The sequence below is a fragment of the Panthera onca genome, chromosome D1, assembly GCF_046562875.1.
Source record: "Panthera onca isolate mPanOnc1 chromosome D1, mPanOnc1 haplotype 2, whole genome shotgun sequence".
Classification (NCBI taxonomy): Eukaryota; Metazoa; Chordata; class Mammalia; order Carnivora; family Felidae; genus Panthera; species Panthera onca.
This window is the reverse complement of record NC_138348.1, coordinates 13,662,636-13,682,462: the sequence shown is the minus strand read 5'-3', so window position 1 is coordinate 13,682,462 and position 19,827 is coordinate 13,662,636. Positions and strand designations below refer to the sequence as shown.

The window sequence follows — 19,827 nt, the reverse complement described above, 5'->3', positions numbered from 1 at the left end:
TGATGATAACGTTACAGCTCAAGAAGAAAAAAAAATCCTTTATTTCAAGAAATTGTCTTTTAAGAAGTAAACTTCAGAATTAAATACAAATTTTGTTTTGTTTCCACATTAAAACTCTGTAGACAGAGATTGATATTGACTTGCTTGCACCCCACTCCTAACAAATCAGCCTGGTTCTATTTACCCCTGAAGAATCTCAATATATTCAAGAGCACAATATTTTTAAGGAGAAAAATAATAAAATTTGAATTAAAAAGAACCTAGATGAACTTCCAATTCAATAAGTGATAGAACAGTCCGACTCGTACTTTTCCTACTTTTATTTCTAAATTCTGACATTAATAAATACAGGTCTTTTAATTTTATAAACTGAGATCTGAATCTTACTGGAAATACGTAGTTTTTTTTGTTTGCTTGTTTTCTTATAAAAAAGATAGTTGTTTATCAAGGAAAACTGGTACATAGATACAAGGAACAAGATTTACTTTTCCTTAATTCTATGATAACAAAGTCATCATAATGTATATATTAATGCACCCTTCTTTTCTCATAAAAAGCTATAAAAAATCATTTTCCCCATCCTTAACTGGTAATTTCTTTATTTTAATGTCTGTAGAACATTATAATTTAAAAATCAGTCACATGATATTCAAATTCTCCTTTATGATATAGCCAACACTCACTTATGGAGGCCCTGGTTACTTACCGCTAGTTTTCTCTCTGGCAACTGCTTATGCCTAACTGTTACAAAATGCAGGGCAGCTGTGATAACTGAGATTTTTTGACAACTGTGCAAAGCAGGTGGCATTTGAATTCAGCACAAGTTTTAGTTAACACGGTGCCACACAAAGTGAGGGCTGCCTGTATTTAATAGGCCATTCATTTCTTTTTCCTCAATTATAAAACAAACATTACAATCAAATTCTCCACCCAAGTGTTTTAGTTTGCTTTTTGCACATTCCTAAAATTGGAATAGCTGAGTAAATTTATACATTTTTAAGACTCCTGAAAACATAATGTTAAATTGATTTTCAGAAAAACTGTATTATCGTTTTCTTGACACCCATAATGTAGAACGTGCCAGTCTTTTTTGAAATCAAATATAAATCCACAAAAGTATATTATTTCAATTATTTTGTTTGAAATTATCATCATTTCTTTATTGATGATTGATTAGTGCCTTAGGTTTATCTATAGACACAGTTAGGACCATGATCCCTTAAACTACAAACTACATAAGATTAATCTGATAAATGCTGAAAGCATAACCATTGGTATAATGATAAGGTGGGGAGTGGGGAGTCCTGATCGGTAGCATTAGCCAATTTTTTCATTGTTGTAAATACTCCCACTCCCCTGCCAATTTCAAGAGGATCCATTTAACAACTGGCTTTCAAATCTGAATATTTAAGAATTGGCTCTCTGGGGTCAGCTCCAACTCATCTGTAAAGAAAACCCCATCTAAACTAAACTGATAAGTTCTCCAGTTCTGACATGTGATTTGAATGGGGGTGTGGGAGTTCCCACCAACGAAGGTGAACCCCGGTTCCAATATCTTAACATATTATTGTATTTTGGGTTTGAAGTTGGCAAATTGGCACTGGAGCATTTGTTTCATATTTTTAGTTACTAGTATTTTTACTCATTAATTTTTTAGCACTTTTGTATTTTTATCTATTTTCTGCATATAGCCTTCAACATTTATTTATATGATGGTGTTTTAGTACTTTGAATCGTGTGTTAATACCTTCACCACTTTATCTTATTTGGGGCAAATACTTCCCAAAATATAATATGCCTCTTGATTTTAGATAGTTCTACGGTCTTCCATTGTGAATTTCTCCACTGCAATTTACCTCAGAAATGTTTTCTTCTGATTATTTAAAAGCTTAATGTTTATTTTTTTAAGGTTATTTATTTTAAGAGAGAGAGCAGGCGGGGGAGGGGCAGAGAGAAAGGGAGAGAGGATTCTAAGCAGGCTCCATGCTGTCAGCACAGAGCTCAAGGCAGAGCTTGAACTCACAAACTGTGAGATCATGACCTGACCTGAAGCCTGATGCTTCACTGAGTGAGCCACCCAGGCTTCCCTAATACTTTAATTAAAATCAACGTAGGCTTTTTTTTTCCGCCGTGTTTGAAATGATGCACTGTTGAGAAGTATGTGTGGGCACATCAGTCTTTCAGGGGACAGTTACTGACAAAGGACAACCTAATTGTGAATAAGATTCTGTGTTTAGATATCTTTAGTGAAAAATAATGTTGTATTATGAACACTGGTATGGTACAAAAATAAACGTTTGTGTAAAAATGTTAACAAATACACAATATTAATATGCCAAAGTTAAATGTTTTGCTTTTCATTTATAATCTCTTTGCTTTTCTGGCAAAAACAAAACAAAACAAAATGAAACGAAACAACAATCTTAACCCACCAGTAACCTTTCATCCCAAAGTAGACCTCTCTACTGCTGAAATTCCATACATTTCCCCATCAGATGTGGGGACCAAACTATAACAATACTATGAAGACTAAAATATTTTTCCATGGTTTCCAATAATTTACAAGGAATATGTGTTGCATATATCACAATATTTGAAATCATGTGTATGGGTGCACCTGCTATCCAGATTGAGCCATCATATGCATAATTTCTTGGTTACAAAATGTTAGATAGGTAGAAGCATTTGATTTGCACTATCCTACCATGAATTTGAAAGACATGCATATAATGAAGATGAAATTTGTCTACCAGAAATTAACACTTACTTAAATCTACATTAATTATATGAATTTAGTTCAAAATGTATGTACAAATTGATCAAAGGAATAGAATAGGCCAGAAATAGATTCACTTAGTGTGCAATAAAAGTGATGTCACAAATCAGTGGAAAAACAAAGGCTGCTTAATAGCTAGTAGGAGGAAATGGTTTTAAAATGTGATGAAAAGAGGTACATATGATATTACAACATACAACAGAATTGTATCAAGAATAATTCAATATAGTCCTATAAAATATGGCAACAAAAAATATAATAGAGATATAACCTTATTTAAATTTAGGGTGGAGAACAGTACAAAGCAAATATATATATATATTTTTCCAAATAATAATGTAAATATTCTTCACATGAGGAATCATCAGAAGTAAAAGGGGATCATCAAACTGATGTAGTCTCTTTATTCGTTAAATATATACTTTACATTGAAGAGGGTACTTGCTGGACTGAGCACTGGGTGTTATAGATAAGTGATGAATCACTGAATTCTACTCCTGAAACGAACACTGCACTATATATTAACTAACATGAATTTAAATTTAAAAAAAAAAGAAAGGGAAAGAAAAAATAATAATAATAAATGCATGCATTTATGTACTAAATTTATACTTATAGGACATAATTTGATAAAATTTTAATCATTTGGATTTTTTTCCAAAGTCCTAAAATGACATTATAGCAAGTTATAAGATTACCTGCCTATAAACATGCTGTGTGTAGATAACAACTCCAGAACTCAACCAATGCTATCATTTTGATGTATTTCTATATGGAGCTAGATTTTATAGACTTAGCCCATCTCGGAAATCTGCATTTATTCCATCACTCAGAAAGATTATTCATGGATGTAATAATAGTTGTGTCTATAGTATTTATGTTTTAGAGAAATGAAGGTAAAAGTAAAGTAGTCAGAATGTTTGGAAATATATATATATATATATATATATATATATATATATATAATATTCTGTTAAAATAAAACAGACTTCCTTCCCAAGAATTGCTATGGAGACAACAAAGAAGTAAATACCCTCAGAGGATATTCCCTAATATTAATAACAACATAGTGAAATATTTACTCTCAAACATGACTACTCATAAGTATAAATGGTTGATGCTTTCTGGAGGGAAATCTACACATCAAAAAATTTAGCAAGAGCTTGAAAACTGTTCAAAACATGTAATTCAACAATCATACATCTAAGACCGATCCTAAAGAAACAATCAGAGACATATGTACATAGAGATATGAGTCAGTCTTAAAAACAATAGGATGCATAGATATGAAATAATGGTTTGGAAGATAATCCAAATGGAAGAAAACACACCAGAATGTTGAAAGCAGCTGTCTTAGGTAAGAGATCATAGGTAAATTTTGCTTTTATTCCTTAGATATTTCCATATTTTTCAATTTGCTTTTCTAGAATCAATGTGTTGTTTGTAATTAAGTTCAGGTATAATTTAATTATGGAGTATTAAGCTACATTAGAAACTGTATTTACTTGGGGTGCTTGTGGGGCTCCTTCAGTTAAGTGCCTGACTTGATTTCAGCCCATGTCATAATCTCATGGTTTGCAAGTTAAGCCCCACATTGTTGGGCTCAGCACCGACAGCAAGGACCCTGCTCCAGAGTCTCTCTCCATTTCTCTCTGCCCCTCCCCCACTCATCTCTTTCTCTCTCTCTCTCTCTCTTTCTCTCTCTTTCTCTCTCAAAATAAATAAATAAACTTAAAAAGAATTGGGGGGTGGGGGCACCTGGGTGGCTCAAAGCCTTTGACTTCAGCTCAGGTCATGACGTCACAGTTTATGAATTTGAGCCCAGTGTCAAGGCTCTGTGCTGACAGCTACAAGCCGGGAGCCTGCTTCAGTTTCTGTGTCTCCCTCTCTCTGCCCCTCCACTGCTTATGCTCTGTGTCTCTCTCCCTCCCACCAAAATAAATAAACATTTAAAAAATGCTTTTTAAATGGTATTCATCAAAAATATTTAGTCTGCAGGAAATGCAAACTTTACATTATCAAGTGAAAGTCAACATTCAAATTTGTATTTGGAATAGGATTCCAATTTTGTCTTATAAATTATCACAATATATATGCATCTAAAATTGCTGAGAAGAAACATGGAAAAACAGAAACCAGAAACAGAAATTATCCCTTGGTTTAGACATATCACTGATAAAAGTTATTTATTCACATCTGTCTTTATTTTATAGTTATTTATAATGAACATGTGTGCTTTTATAATCTGGAAAACATATTCATAAAATATAGTCTAAATAGATCTACCATATATCAAAACTGCCTGATTTCCATGAAACACTAAGACAATTCTATTTTGATTGCACACAAATTATCATGTTTACCTGAATGTGAGAGGAATTGCATGTTAGCTATTATTAGCTATTACACCCTCATGATAATAACCATGACTTCATGTAGTGCAGTAACCTCATCCCTTTATTATCCCCAACATTCCCCCCAGCACTACAGCTTGCTGAATGTAACCACAATGAGAATAGGAAAGAGAGAATATTTGGAATCAAGGGGTTTGCCTTTCTGCTATTTAGTGGCTGAATGACTGTAGAAAGCCATTTAATCTCTCTGTGCCTAAGACTCCAAATGGTATAAATGGAGAGCATAATTTTCTCACAGATTTGTTATCTGAAGATTAAAATAAATAGTGATATATAAATGCACAGTAAAGTACAGCTGTATGACACATATGATTATTTTTGTGCATGTTGATTTTGTTGTATCCTATTTCTTTTTTTTTTTAATTTTTTTTAATGTTTATTTATTTTTGAGACAGAGAGAGACAGAGCATGAACGGGGGAGGGGTAGAGAGAAAGGGAGACACAGAATCAGAAGCAGGCTCCAGGCTCTGAGCCATCAGCCCAGAGCCTGACGCGGGGCTCGAACTCACGAACCGTGAGATCGTGACCTGAGCTGAAGTCGGACACTCAACCGACTGAGCCACCCAGGCGCCCCTGTTGTATCCTATTGCTAAAGAACTTCTGAAGAGGCCTTCACCCAAGGAGTTAAACAACGAAAAAAATAAATCACAAATAGAAGTAAATAAATAGCATATAAAGAAAGACTAGAGAGGTCAACCATTTGGTTTAAGAGATTTGCCAAGACTGAGTTTACAGATTGGTTCCTGAAATTTACACATTGGGTCCTGGAAGCCATAGTGGTTCTCAGAACTAAAAAATAAAAGGAGGGGTGCCTGGGTGGCTCAATAGGTTGAGCGTCTAACTTTGGCTCAGGTCATGATCTCCAGGTTCTTGAGTTCACGCCCCATGTCGGGCTCTGTGCTGACAGCTGAGAGCCTGGAGCCTGCGTTGGATTCTTTGTCTCCCTTTCTCTCTGTCCCTCCCCCACTCATGCTTCTTTCTCTCTCTTAAAAATAAATAAACATTAAAAAAATTAGAAACAAAAAAAAGACTAGCTCAATTTGGGGGTACTTGGGTGGCTCAGTCAGTTAAGCATCTGACTTCGGCTCAGGTCATGATCTCATGGTTCGTGGGTTTGAGACCCACATCAGACTCCCTGCTGACAGCTCAGAGCCTGAAACCTGCTTTGGATTCTCTCTCTCCCTCTCTCTCTGCCCTTCCCCAATCTAGTTCTGTCCCTCTCTCTCTCTTTCTCTCTCTCAAAATAATAAATAAACATTAAAAAATATTTAAAAGGAAGCATACAATTATTCAGACAAAATAGAGAGTACTTTTGCAGTGATTCTCAAATATACTTTTTCAATTAGGATTCTAAATCTGGATATCAGCAACATTCTGATTCCTAGGAATTTCTTGCTTAAGAAAAAAGAGAGTTTGTTTTAAGTTAACCAAGTGTTCCACAGACTAAATGATGTTGGTCCTCAAAAAGAAATTGCATTGGGGACTCTATCACAGGAAGAACCCCTCTGTTACTCATTTCTAACCCCCATATTATCACAGACACTTATTTCAAATGAACAGATAACCAAATTTCAATTTTATGAAAGAGATTTCCCTGAATGATTTGCTGCATAGCATGAACCACATCCTTGTTCCGTAGACTATAAATCAATGGGTTCAACATTGGGCTCAAGAAAGTATAAAAGACTGCAATTATTTTGGACTCCTCCACAGACTTCTCAGATGGGGTCCTTAAGTACATGCAGAAGAGGGTTCCATAAAATAGGGTGACTGTTGTCAAGTGGGAACCACAAGTAGAAAAGGCCTTGTGCCTGCCTTCAGCAGAACGGATCCTCAAGATGGCTGCAATAATGAGAAGGTAGGAAAGGACAATGATGAAGAGAGAGCTTGACAGAGTCAAGCCAGCGACTACAAACATTGCCATTTTTTTGACATAAGTGTCAGAGCAGGCCAACAGTATAAGAGGAGGATCTGCACAGTAGAAATGATTGATTTCAAGGGAGGCACAGAAGGACAAGTGAAAAGTCAGCAGTGTCTGGGAGAGTCCATTAAGGAAGCCACAAGTATAAGACACCATGACTAGAGAGATACAAACGTTCTTAGACATTCTGGTACTGTAATGTAGAGGGCTACAAATGGCTACATAGCGATCCAATGCCATCGAAGCAAGGATATAAAACTCAGTGATCACCAGGGCAATGAAGAGAAGACACTGTGTGAAGCATCCAGCATAGGAGATGGTCTTCTGGTCGGAGACGAAGTTGTGCAGCATATTTGGAGTGATATTGGAGGAATAGCCAATGTCCACGAAGGAGAGGTGGCTAAGGAAGAAGTACATGGGTGTTTGGAGGTGAGAATTGGTCCTGATCAGCATAATCATGCAGAGATTGCCTGCCAGCGTGATCAGGTAGATCACCAGAAACACCCCAAACAGGATCTTCTCCAGGACAGGGTCGTCTGTGAGTCCCAAGAGAATGAATTCTGTCACTGTAGTGTGGTTTGGGGGAGACATTTTCTTCTCCCTTGAAAACTGATAGTCTTAGAGAAAGTGAGGAGTTCCATCTGATCCAGATTCTGCATTTATTCCACCCATTTTATCATTGACTCATTGATATATTCATCTACTGGGAAATTTCTCTTCTCTTTTAACAAACACATCAGAACATCTACAGAAATATTTTTGTCCTGTATCTCTCGTGTGATCTCTTTCACTTTTTCTCTCTCTCTCTCACTTTTGCTCTTGCTCTCACTTGTATGTGTGAAATCACACTTATACTTGCCTTCTCGCAAGAGAGAATTCCATATTGGGTATTTTTTTTCAAATTTTATAAAAAGAAAAATACAAGAATTAAAAGCAGATATTAAAAACAGTCATTTATATCATTCAAATGGAAAATATAAAGGAAGTTGGGTTTCTAGGGTCTCCCCCGATCTGATAACCTATATTTTAGATACAAAATAGAAGAAATATTTAGTACACCATTTTCACCTGAAACCCATTGTGGTCTGTCTTCATTTTATTCAGAAAGCATTGAATTAGTAGGTTTATCTCTTGGTATATGGCAAGTCATGTCCTGAATGAAGAATCATTCCCTCTGTTTAATAAAGTTGCTCACTCATTTACATATATATGCACATGACTGAAAATATATTTTTTTCTGCTCTAAATTCTGGGTTTACAACATTGAACAAATTCCCTATCCTCATGAGGCCCATGTTGTAGGAGAAGGAACAGATATTAAACATATAGACAAGCCTATAGAATGTGATTCCGGTTAGAAGCCAGGAGTATAAAGAAATATGAAGATGGGATGCTTTTAGATAAATACTCAGAGAAGTCTCTTCCGAGAAAGTAGAATTTAAACAGTAAATAAAAACCCCAAGTAAATGGAGAAGAATGTGGGATTTCTCTGCTTGTTTGTTTGTTTCCATTTTTTGAGCGACAAACACATATATGAACATATTTGTTTTGGAAAGCACAAATGATGTTTAAATGTGGCCTTTGCTTCCAGCTGGAGCCATTATATCTCAATGTTTTACAAAAATAAGGTATGACTGGAAAACAATGTGCCTCAAGAGCTGTTCCCTAAAACTATTTTTATATATTCAATAAAATAATTGATTTTTTAGGGGTGCCTGGGTGGCTCAGTCGGTTGAGCATCCAACTTCGGCTCAGGTCATGATCTCACAGCTCGTGAGTTCGAGCCCCACATCAGTCTCTGTGCTGACAGCTCAGAGCCTGGAGCCTGCTTCAGATTCTGTGCCTCCCTCTCTCTCTGCCCCAACTCACTCGCATTCTGTCTCTGTCTCTCTCAAAAATAAAAAAAACATTAAAAAAATTTAAAACAAAAAAATAATAATTGAATTTTTAGACATACTACAAAATATTAGCATATGAATAGAAATATCAAGTACAATTGAGGAAATTAATTTTTTTGCTCCACATTGGCACTCATCTCCACACAAAAGAACAAACATATTTTTGCTGAAGAAATGTAGAAAATGACCTACCTGTAAAAGCTGACTTTCTGTATTTTGTAAAAACAAGGTGGAAACATTTATAATGTATATCTCAGGTACATTCTCTAGAGTATTTCAGAAATAATTCTGAAGAACTAATTAAAATAGTTTTGTTCCTCAGGAGCACAGCCTTAATTTGGTGCTTTGAGATCCTACTTTCTCCTTTGAGGCCAAAATCTCTGCCTAACATCTATGTCCATCTTGGTACTGAGTACTGAGATCTTTAGCAGTGATAATGAAATCAGCCATCACCTTTAATACCATAGAAGAAGGAAAATATGAGTCTATGAGTTTTGTGTTCTTCGTATAGTAAAGATGAGAAGACTCTCATCAGAAGACGTCAGTGTCTATAGACACTGAGTTTAAGTCATCTAATGGGAGCAAAGGGAAGGAAGGCAGAGTCAGTGAGAGAGATGAGAAGCAGAAAGAATATACAAGGCAGAAGAGTAACATAACCAAGGACAGGAAGTAGAAGCATCATTCAGGGGTGAGGGCCCTTTAAAGGGAAGACACCATGGATTCATACAGGAACCAATCTGCCCCATTGAGTTAACTTCATCAACATGGTAAAAATCAAAGATGGGTCTGAGAGCCAGGATCATTCATAAAATTGATGATTCATAAAACTGGTGATTACACGAGGAGGGTTGAAAGTAGAATAAAGAATATTTGAACATCGGCACTGCATTTGTTAGAGAATAAAAAAATCTAGAGATGTTTTCACTAGCCTGTATCTTGCAGTGCACTTAGTTCCAGATCAACACGATCCAAGGAATCAAAGTTAATACAATCCAAGAAATCAAAGTCAATACAATCCAGGGAATCAAAGTGTAGGCTGTCCAAAGACAGGAGAGGCAGCTCCGATCTTCAGATGTCCAAACCGTGGTGTGAATCTTAAAAATAGACATTGCCAGTTATTTTAGTAGCAAAAGGTGGGTTTATTCGGGAAACAAAGAGAATTGCAATCTGGGACAAGCAAAATGGCAAAATTTCAGCCAAGTCCAGCCCAGTCTCTGTCCCTTTCTGCTTGTGCTCGCTCTCTGTCTCAAAAATAAATAATAAACATTATTTTTTAAAAAAGGAGAAAAAATAAAAAGACATAGATACAAAAGTGCTACAATAGTCAGATGGTTGAAAACATCCTACTGACATTATAAATTTGTTACTTGTGTTTTTGTGATTATTCCATTGGCTATCTTTTGACAAGTTATAGTAGATCCAACATTATGCTGGAAGTTTTAAATTTAACGTAATCAAGTTATACAAATTGGAAAGGAAAAAATAAAATTGTGCTATTCACAGATCACATGACAGTTTGCATTGAATCTCCATTCAAAAGGTGCAAAGTAAATGTTAACTAGATATATCGTGATGATTGCTTGGCAATATATATTAATATTGAATCTTATGTTGTACGTCTGAACTAAATATATATGTATTTTGTACATATAAAGTCATATAATTACCTTTTATATATATTCAAAGTGTATATATACAGTTAAGAGTATATTTGGGAAAGTCACATGATTACAAGATCAATATACATAATCATTTATATTATGATGCAAAATCCAATTGTCCCCAAAGTAACATGAATTACGGATAGAGATTACATCAGATGGCATTCTCACACACACACACACACACAAACTATCTACCTCACATAAGGAGATCACAGAGACTCTGTGAGCAGGGTGAGCGGGTTCTTTTTAATTAGCGTTTAGGATGACTATTCAAAAAGGGGAATTTGTCATTGTTTTACAAGACAGTGGTGAGACGCCAGGCTTTGACAGGGTCAAAGAACGAATCTCGGGGGCCACAGAAAGTGAGCAAAGCTACAGAGTTTATTGAGAGAAAAGTATAAAATTCTCAAGAGTGAGCAAGGTCCCGACTGGGTTGCCGCAAGGATTTTTGTACCCGACTTTTTATTGGGACCTTATCAGAAAGTTTGTGAGGCTCCACGCATGGCACCTAGCTCAGGTGGGTCTGGAATATCTTTATCCTGTGTTTGTTTGTTTCTTTGTTTGTTTCTCCCAAACCCCTGCTACCCTTTCAGCCTCCAGCTTGCAGGTGCACACTGCCTCCCTGTGGGTCCCTTACCTCTCCCTGCCTAATACTAACTCTTTCCCCACTCGATTGCATGTGAAAGCAGCCATAAGCTTGCACAGGGGTATTTAGAAAACATGCCGAGACACATTGAATGCTGTGTTCGCGATGCTTGTGCTCCTCCTAGAGAAGAGATTTAACATTATGATGAAGCAGAGGCCAGGGTCTGACAAGGGTTAAGGGGCTACTCGCTGCTCTGAGAGCTGGTATAAACTGGATGGGCTTGTTATTTCAGCTAAGAAATGCAGCGTCCTGCTTGTTTATTGACTGGAACAGAAACTGCCAAGGAAACATACAGATGGGGGCCCTTGGGTGGCTCGGTTCGTTAAGCGTCAGACATCAGCTCAGGTCATGATCTCACGGTTCCTGAGTTTGAGCCCCACATTAGGCTGTCTGCTGTCAGCACAGAGCCCGCTTTGGACTTTCTGTCCCCCTCCCTCTCTGCCCCTCGCCACTTGCACACTCTCTCTCTCTCTAAAATATAAATAAACATTTTTTTTTAATCTTAAAAGAAACATAAAGATGGAAAGATGGACAGACACATTTGGACTTCAGCAAGGCTTGGTTTTAAACTTTTCCCTTCCTCATTCTTGAAGCTTTGCCTTCCCCTTCACTTGCTTTTTTGTACAATCTTTTGTTCCAGGAACTGGGTATGGGTATTGACACCTCGCTGGCTTCAATGTATACTTCGTAATAAGACTCAAGTGGCCTGTGTTTTCCTATAAAACCCTTTAGCCTTTAGCCCCCGGTGGGCTTGCAGTCCTGGAGGCATTAGCCTGCTGCAGCCCCTGTGCCTGGCAAAATAAAAAATTATCTTCCTTCTTTATCTCCAAACTGTCTTCGTGCTACATACTTTGGCTCTGGAGCACAGAGGGCAGTTTTTGACAACAGAACCAAATCAATACCCTGAGAAAACAAGCTTTAAATTTTCTGCTAGTTTTGGGGCGCCTGGGTGGCTCAGTCGGTTAAGCATCGACTTCAGCTCAGGTCATGATCTCACGGTTGGTGGGTTCGAACCTGGTGTTGGGCTCTGGGCTGAGAGCTCGAGCCTGGAGACTGTCTCAGAGTGTGTCTCCTCTATTCCTTCCCCACTCGCACTCTGTCTCTCACTCAAAAAATAAAGATTAAAAAATAAATTAAATTTTCTGCTAGTTTCAACCTCATTAACCCTATGGGGCATGGTTTCAGTCCTGCAGAAAAAAAACTCAAGAATGTACTTCAGGTAGGGCGCCTGGGTGGCTCAGTGGGTTAAACATCTGAAACGGGCTCAGGTCATGATCTTACAGTTCATGAGTTCTAGCCTCACGGGTGAACATGAGCTCCACTTCCACATCTGGTGAGTCCTGCTTCTCTTTCTCTCTCTGCCCCTTAGGGGATTCTCTCTCTCTACCCCTCATTCACTTGTGTGCTCTCGCTCTCTCTCTCTCTCTCTCTCTCTGTAAACAACAACAACAAAATGCACTTTATGTCGATCTGTACCTTTGAAACAGCACTGGGATTTTACCATGGATTTGCAGTGTCTCCTGTGGCCAGGCTATTTCCTGGCCTGGTAGAGAGTATTAGTTTCTACATTCCCTTTCTTCCCTTAAAATCCTTAACTACTGGGGTTTTTGCATTTCTTTGTTATTCTATCACCTCCTTGGATATTCTAACAGAAGTATGCTTGGGTAAGTAGAGCTTGTAGGGCACAGATCATGGACCTAAAATGACTTCTCTTGGGTCAGGAAAGTTTTGTTTTTCTGGGGACCCCTAACTCTCTGTTAACACAACCACAACTGAAAAACTTAAAAATAAATAAGTAAATATTACCTATAATAACATCAGAAGCATACACTACTTAGAACTGAATATAATAAAAACTACGCAAGAGATTTAATCTGAAAATCACAAAACACTGTAAAGGGAATATAGACTTAAATAATGGAAAGATACATATCACTTGTGGATTGGACAATTTGATGTTAAGTTGTCAGTTCTTCCTGAATTGATCAATAGTTTGCTGTTGTTGTTGTTGTTGTTGTTTTTAACATTTTTAAAATTTTTTTTTCATTTTTTTTAACGTTTATTTATTTTTGAGACAGAGAGAGACAGAGCATGAACGGGGGAGGGTCAGAGAGAGGGAGGCACAGAATCTGAAACAGGCTCCAGGCTCCGAGCTGTCAGCACAGAGCCCGACATGGGGCTCGAACTCATGGACCGCGAGATCGTGACCTGAGCTGAAGTCGGCCGCTTAACCGTCTGAGCCACCCAGGCGCCCCAACATTTTTTAAATTTATTTTTGAGACAGAGAGAGACAGAGCATGAACGGGGGAGGGTCAGAGAGAGAGGGAGACACAGAATCTGAAACAGGCTCCAGGTTCTGAGCCATCAGCACAGAGCCCGATGCGGGGCTCAAACTCACGGACTGTGAGATCATGACCTGAGCTGAAGTCAGAGGCTCGAACGACAAGGCTCATGCACCCCTTGATCAATAGTTTTAATGCAAGTCTAGTCAACCCTGCAGCAAGCTTATCTTTTTGAAAATTGATTCCAAAATATGTAGAGAGATAACTATAAAAAAATACTTAGATGAACCGAAGCTATTTTGAGAGTGAAGAAAAATTATCGAATGATCTAGCCTAACCAATCTTAAGACTTAATAAAAACTTACTGTACTGACAACAATGTGTAGATCGAAAGATAACAAACAGATTAATTGTACAGAACAAAGGATCCAGAAATGTATATGGTGAGAGAGCGTAAGGCAGGCTGAGGGCAAAATACAAGCTACACCACTCCCACCAGGAATAGGTTTGCTGCTGACTGACAAAGGAAGGGACAAAAAACAACTGATTAAACCCATAAGAGTCTCCCCTGGTTTACAAGAAAAAGGCAATCCCATCAATGGTCTAAAGTCCAGGAACTCCCTTCTGTCTTACTGTTAGTGCTCTGCTAGAGGGAAAAACAACCTTGGCTTGACAATAGCTAAGCCTTCGGTAATCTTTGAGTCTCTAGCATATGAAAGTCTCTTTGGAAATTCCTCTTGACTTTATCTCCCAGGACTCCATAAAACAGTCAACCCCCACTTTTGCTGTGCAGCTCTTCCTGCCCAAGGGTCCTGTCCCTTGCTTTGATAAAATCTTTTTGCACCAAAGATGTCAGTTAAGAATTCTTTCTTGGCCATTGGCTCCAGACCCCACGAACCCCACCATCACCCCAAAATTTCATCATATCCACTCATATATAGTCGATGGGTTTTTGAACAAAGGTATGAAGGTGTTTCAATGGAAAATGCCACTGGAAAAATTAATCTGTAGAAAAATTTAACTTCAATTCCTATATCACATTATACTCCAATAGTTCAATATTAATTTGTTACGGATCATAGAACGAAATGTAAACACCAAATCTACAAGTTTCCAGGAACAAAAATAAAAGAATGTCTTCATGATCTTAAAGGTTACCAAAGTTTTCTTAGGAAGGACAGAAAAATCACTAATTGTGAAACAAATATATAAATTTTATGTCATCCAATTTCAAAGTATGCACTCTTCAAAAATAATGTTAAGATAATGAAACGGTAAGCCACAAGCTAGAAACAAATATTCGTATGGAATATTTTTGACAAGGACTTGTATTTAGAACACAAAAATATCCTCCACAACTCACTGATCAAAATAAACAACAAAATGTAGCAGGCACACTTCACAAATGAAGACACGTGAATAGTCAAAAACCACAAGAAAATAATTTCAGTTACCTATCATCTTCAAATAAATGCAGATTATTGAGAGACTAAGAGAAAAATTACCAGGTGTACTCACAACTGCAAAGAAAAGACTCCCCCCCCGCCCCCACTGCCGTTCGGGGAACCAGCCAGGGCGTGCCCAGTTGTGGTCTGACCTAAAGGTGGGAACCAATCAAGTTCTGCTGAGTGGTTTGAAAAAAAAGGCGGGAACCAATCAAGTTCTGCTGAGTGTTCAAATTTAAATGTCAACCAATAACAGCTCTGTAACCACAAAAAAATCCCTAACTTGTTTGTGCCTGTCTATAAAAGAAGCTGTAAGATCCTCGCTCGGGTCCTCTTAGCATCACCGGCAACGAGTGCATGGAGGACCGGGTTCGAACCTTGCCGGTTGGCTTTGACTCTGGACTCTGGTGGTTTGTTTTCGGGGGGGTCTCTCGAATGGGGGCATATCAATTATAACTACAACTGGATAGTTGCCACCTCCATGGCAAGAACTAAAACGATTGAGTGTGACAAAAGGAAGCAACTAGAACTCTCATGATGTGCCACTTGATGGAATGCAAAATAATTTCACTACTTTAGAAAACTGGTTATTTCTCATAAAATTCACTTAGGAACTTATACCTTGTTACAAAACTGACCCAGCAATTCTACTCTGAAGTATTTATCCAAGAGAAAAGAAGACACATACCCTCAAAGAAACTCAAGTGTATACTGGCAGATGCATAGATAAACAAAGGGTCGTATGTCCATACAATGGAATGCTGCACAGAAATAAAAATGAACACACTACGCATACACTGTAAATGAATCTCAAAAATATAGAGAGAGGGATCAACTGCCTGAAAGATAGAGCAATGAACTACCCAACCCTGCTCCTCTGCAAAAGAAACAAAAACACTGGCAAAAGTTATCCAAATCAACGTTGACAGAACTCTGGGACTTAACCAAAGGCTTGCAGCAATCCCAGGAGTGTTTGTTCCAGAAAAACAGCAGGGGATCTTGATGAGAAGGATGAGCTCCCCAGTTGTACAGTAGCCTTGAAAACCGGAATTGCAACTTTCTGGCTGCACTCATTGGTCAGACTGCATTGAACCTTCACTTCAAATTTCTACATTTCCTGGGGAATAAATTTACCTTCAAAAATACGACTGAGCAATCAACTTGGCTTTCAAATCAAGCAGATCAAATTATCCATGTTTAATACCGGAGTATGATGTTATGAGATCCAGCTTATACTATAGATTATAAACATGAAGAGCAAAAAGCTTTAGTACTGAAAGCTAAGATTTTCCTCAAACCCATTCTCTACTAGAAATTTGTTTAACAATTACATCAACGAACCCAGGAGCTCCTGGGTGGCTGATGTGGTTAAGAATCCCACTCTTGGTTTCAGCTTAGGTCATGATCTCACGGTTCCGGGTTCAAGCCCAGCATTGGGCTCTGAGTTGGCAGTGCTCTGAGTTGGCTCTGAGTTATACTGGGTTTTATGTCTCTGAACAGGGAGTTGCTTGGGATTCCCTCTTTCTCCTTCTCTCTCTGCCCCTTTCCTGCTCTCTCTCTCTCTCTCTCTCTTTCTCTCTCTTTCTCAAAATAAATAAATAAACTTACAAAAGAAAAGATGGAGCCCATTAAACTATCTGATTTATCTCTTAGCTCTTCTCTTGTCTTTGTTTCTATGGTCACTGAAGCCTGGGAGGAACAAGGGGAGGAAAAAAAGAGAGAGAGAAGGAGAAAGAGAAAGAAGAAGAGGAAGATGGGAAGTAGTTAAATAGAGTTCTCAGTAGCGAATAGGAGCTGTCAAGGCAACTATTTATCGGCTTTCTCTCTGGAATAGGGGCCCAAAGAGTTTTTACCCAGCCGGATAGGACCATTTACTTTTCAAATTCCTATCATCACAAATTGCATATTCTTAGAGGATCAGGTACACTGAACCGAACAGGATAATAAAAGACGATGTTGTTTATGTTAGGCCATCTGACAAAAACAGAAGGAAGAAAACACATAAAACCCTCAAATCTAGGAACTATAGAAAAACAAAAGGAATAAGAGCGGCATCTTACAGGTTTTAGCCTAAAAGTCATGCTTCTGTACTGCCTTGTGGCCAGATTTTTTTTCTTGATCCTGTACCCCCTAAGGAAGGTCTGCCTGCTATTTTAATCCAAACATTTATTTGTAACTATCACAAACATACCAAGAAGCTTCTGGCTTCTGGTTTTGTTTTTCAGTATATTAGAGTAAGTAGCCAGAATGTAGTCACTTTAACATTGTTAGTTGGAGGGGGTGCTGATCATTTGAAATGTTTAATTTCAAACAAGATAACTTGTTTTAAAAAGAATAAAACATCATCCAACAGATCATCCAACCAGATATAAGAGAATAACTTTTCTTTTTTTTTTTAAAGTTTTATTTATTTATTGAGAGAGAGAGAGAGAGAGAGAGAGAGACAGCATGCATAAGCGGGGGAGGGGCAGGGAAAGAAGAAGAGAGAGGACCCCAATCAGCCTCCATGCTGTCAGGGCAGAGCCCAAAGTGGAGTTCAATCTCACAACCATGAGATCATGACGTGAGCCGAAACCAAGAGTCAGACACTTAACCAACCAAGCCACCCAGGTGCCCCATTAGTTTTCTTTTTTAGAGGACCTCTCAATCTACGTATGTGACATCATATTTTTATGATGTCATATTTTTATGATTTTTTTCCAGTTCACTGGGGATAAAACGTAGTCTCTAAGCCCTCTTCGAGTCCTCTGGACAAATTCTGGCTCAGCCTGCCCCTTATCACCTGTCCTCTGGAAGTTACATAAATCACCATTCAATCATGGAGCTGTCGAGTAAGAAAAAAAGAGTCATTCCTTCTGCTATTCAGTCTTTATCTCATTTACTTTTATACTGGGTTTTATGTCTCTGAACAGGGAGTTGTATTGTGATAGCTGATTAGTTTCAAGCATAAAGGCTCTGTGGAGTTAGTGGGATTCATATAGAGGTTTAACCATATTCCCCAGGATGTTGAGACATTCGGCCCAACTCTACTATCAAAAACAGCAACAACAAAACTCATGGCAGAATGAAATGGAACCAGGATGAATGGAGATGGATTTAGTCATTTCTACGTTCCTTCAGAGTTCTAAAATCTCACACTTTGTTGATTCTAAGTACAGAAGAATAGGTTGTTTTAAAATTTTTACCTAAGGAAGCTTTGACGTCCTTAGTCCTCAGACTCTAGATGAGAGGATTTAACATGGGAATGATCACTGTATAAAACACAGATACCACTTTGTCATGGTCCCTTGAGTAGCAGGAGCTGGAGCGCAGATACGTGAACAGAATAGTGCCAAAGAAAATGGTGATCACCATCAAGCAGGAAGCACAGGTGGAGAAAGCCTTGGGCCTCCCTTCAGCAGAATGGATCCTCAAGGTGGCAATGGGGATGTACAGATAAGAACTGAGAATAATCAGGAGGCAGCTCAGTTCATTAAAACTGGCAAAAGCAAAAATGACAACTTCATTGACATGTGTATCAGAACAAGAGAGTTTCAGGAGGGGTGGTGTGTCACAGAAAAAGTGGTTGATGACATTCAAGTGGCAGAAAGACAGCTGAAAGGTGAAGCCTGTGTGAATAGCAGCCTTCAGAAAGCCTGCAAGATATGCGGCCAATACCAGAAGGACATTAAGACACAGGGACATGGTGACTGTGTAAAGAAGAGGCTTGCAGATGACCACGTAATGGTCATAGGCCATCACAGCCAACAGAAAGCCCTCAATTCCAGCAAAGGAACCAAAAAAAAAAGAACTGCGTGGCACATGCACTAAATGAAATGACTGGGTTCTCCACCCAGAAATTCATTAGCATATTAGGGGCAATGACAGAAGAATAACAGAAGTCAACAAGGGATAAATTAGCGAAGAAAAAGTACATTGGGGTATGGAGATGTGAGTCACTCTTGATTAATAGGATCATGCCAAGATTTCCAAACACAGTTATCATATGGATGACTAGAAATACCATAAAAAGAAGAAACTGTAGTTCTGGATGATCCCTGAATCCCATGAGAATAAATTCAGCCACTGTTGTATGGTTGCTCATATCTTTGTCTCAGAATGGATGATTCATTTGCTAAGATAAGAAAGAAACCGAGAAAATAAATTGCACAAAGAAAAAAAAATACCAGGAAAATAAAATAGTTCATTCTCTGCTATAATTAAGATTAGTTCTTAAATGCCCAGAAGACCTGTGTATTTAACCTCTTTATTTGCTTATTGCAGTGAAGAAAACTTCCTTAAGTAAACTCAGTAACCTATTTTCTTTTTAAAAGTAAAGTGTGTGTGTGTGTATGTGTGTGTGTGTGTGTGTGTGTGTGTGTGTGAAGTCTTTGATGATTGACCCTATTTATACATAGCCTACGCTAACTTCCAACTTTTCTTTCCTCCCCCCTTGCCCCTACTGCCTTCACTTCCTACGATCCAATTCCTTTGCATTGGCCTTGGCAATTAAACATACCATACAGTTGAATATCCTTGCTGTGTGCAAGACTGCATTTCCTGTTTTCTCTTAAGCCCATTCTGATTGGGCTTGCACCCTATCACTCCACAGAAACACTTCTTGCCGAAGGCGTCAGGGATGTTTACATTGTCAAACCCCATGGTCAATTCTCATTCCTCATCTTTTTGATCTATCAATAACATTTGAGGGAGTTGATTTCTTACTACTCCTCAGAAGACTTTTTTCTCTCATCTGCTAGGACAGCAGACTCTGAGTTTTCCTCCTACCAAATGGATTGTTT

The 19,827-nt window shown here is 38.1% G+C and overlaps 2 protein-coding genes across 2 annotated transcripts; both read right to left on the bottom strand.

Annotated features, from left to right (window-relative positions):
* Positions 1-6,733: 6,733 nt before the first annotated feature.
* Positions 6,734-7,702, bottom strand: LOC144612876 (olfactory receptor 5M10-like). Its single transcript, XM_078432636.2, has one exon. The coding sequence runs from the start codon at positions 7,700-7,702 to the stop codon at positions 6,734-6,736; it is 969 nt and encodes a 322-aa protein (XP_078288762.2).
* Positions 7,703-18,265: 10,563 nt separating this feature from the next.
* Positions 18,266-19,130, bottom strand: LOC132662541 (olfactory receptor 5AP2-like). Its single transcript, XM_060607996.3, is given in 2 exon segments — positions 18,266-18,832; positions 18,834-19,130. Coding segments are annotated over 2 exon segments (864 nt in total).
* Between the last annotated feature and the right edge of the window lie 697 nt (positions 19,131-19,827).

Coding starts and splice junctions, on each gene's coding strand:
- LOC144612876 (XM_078432636.2), bottom strand. CDS start 7,702: ATGTCTCCCCCAAACCACACTACAGTGACAGAATTCATTCTCTTGGGA.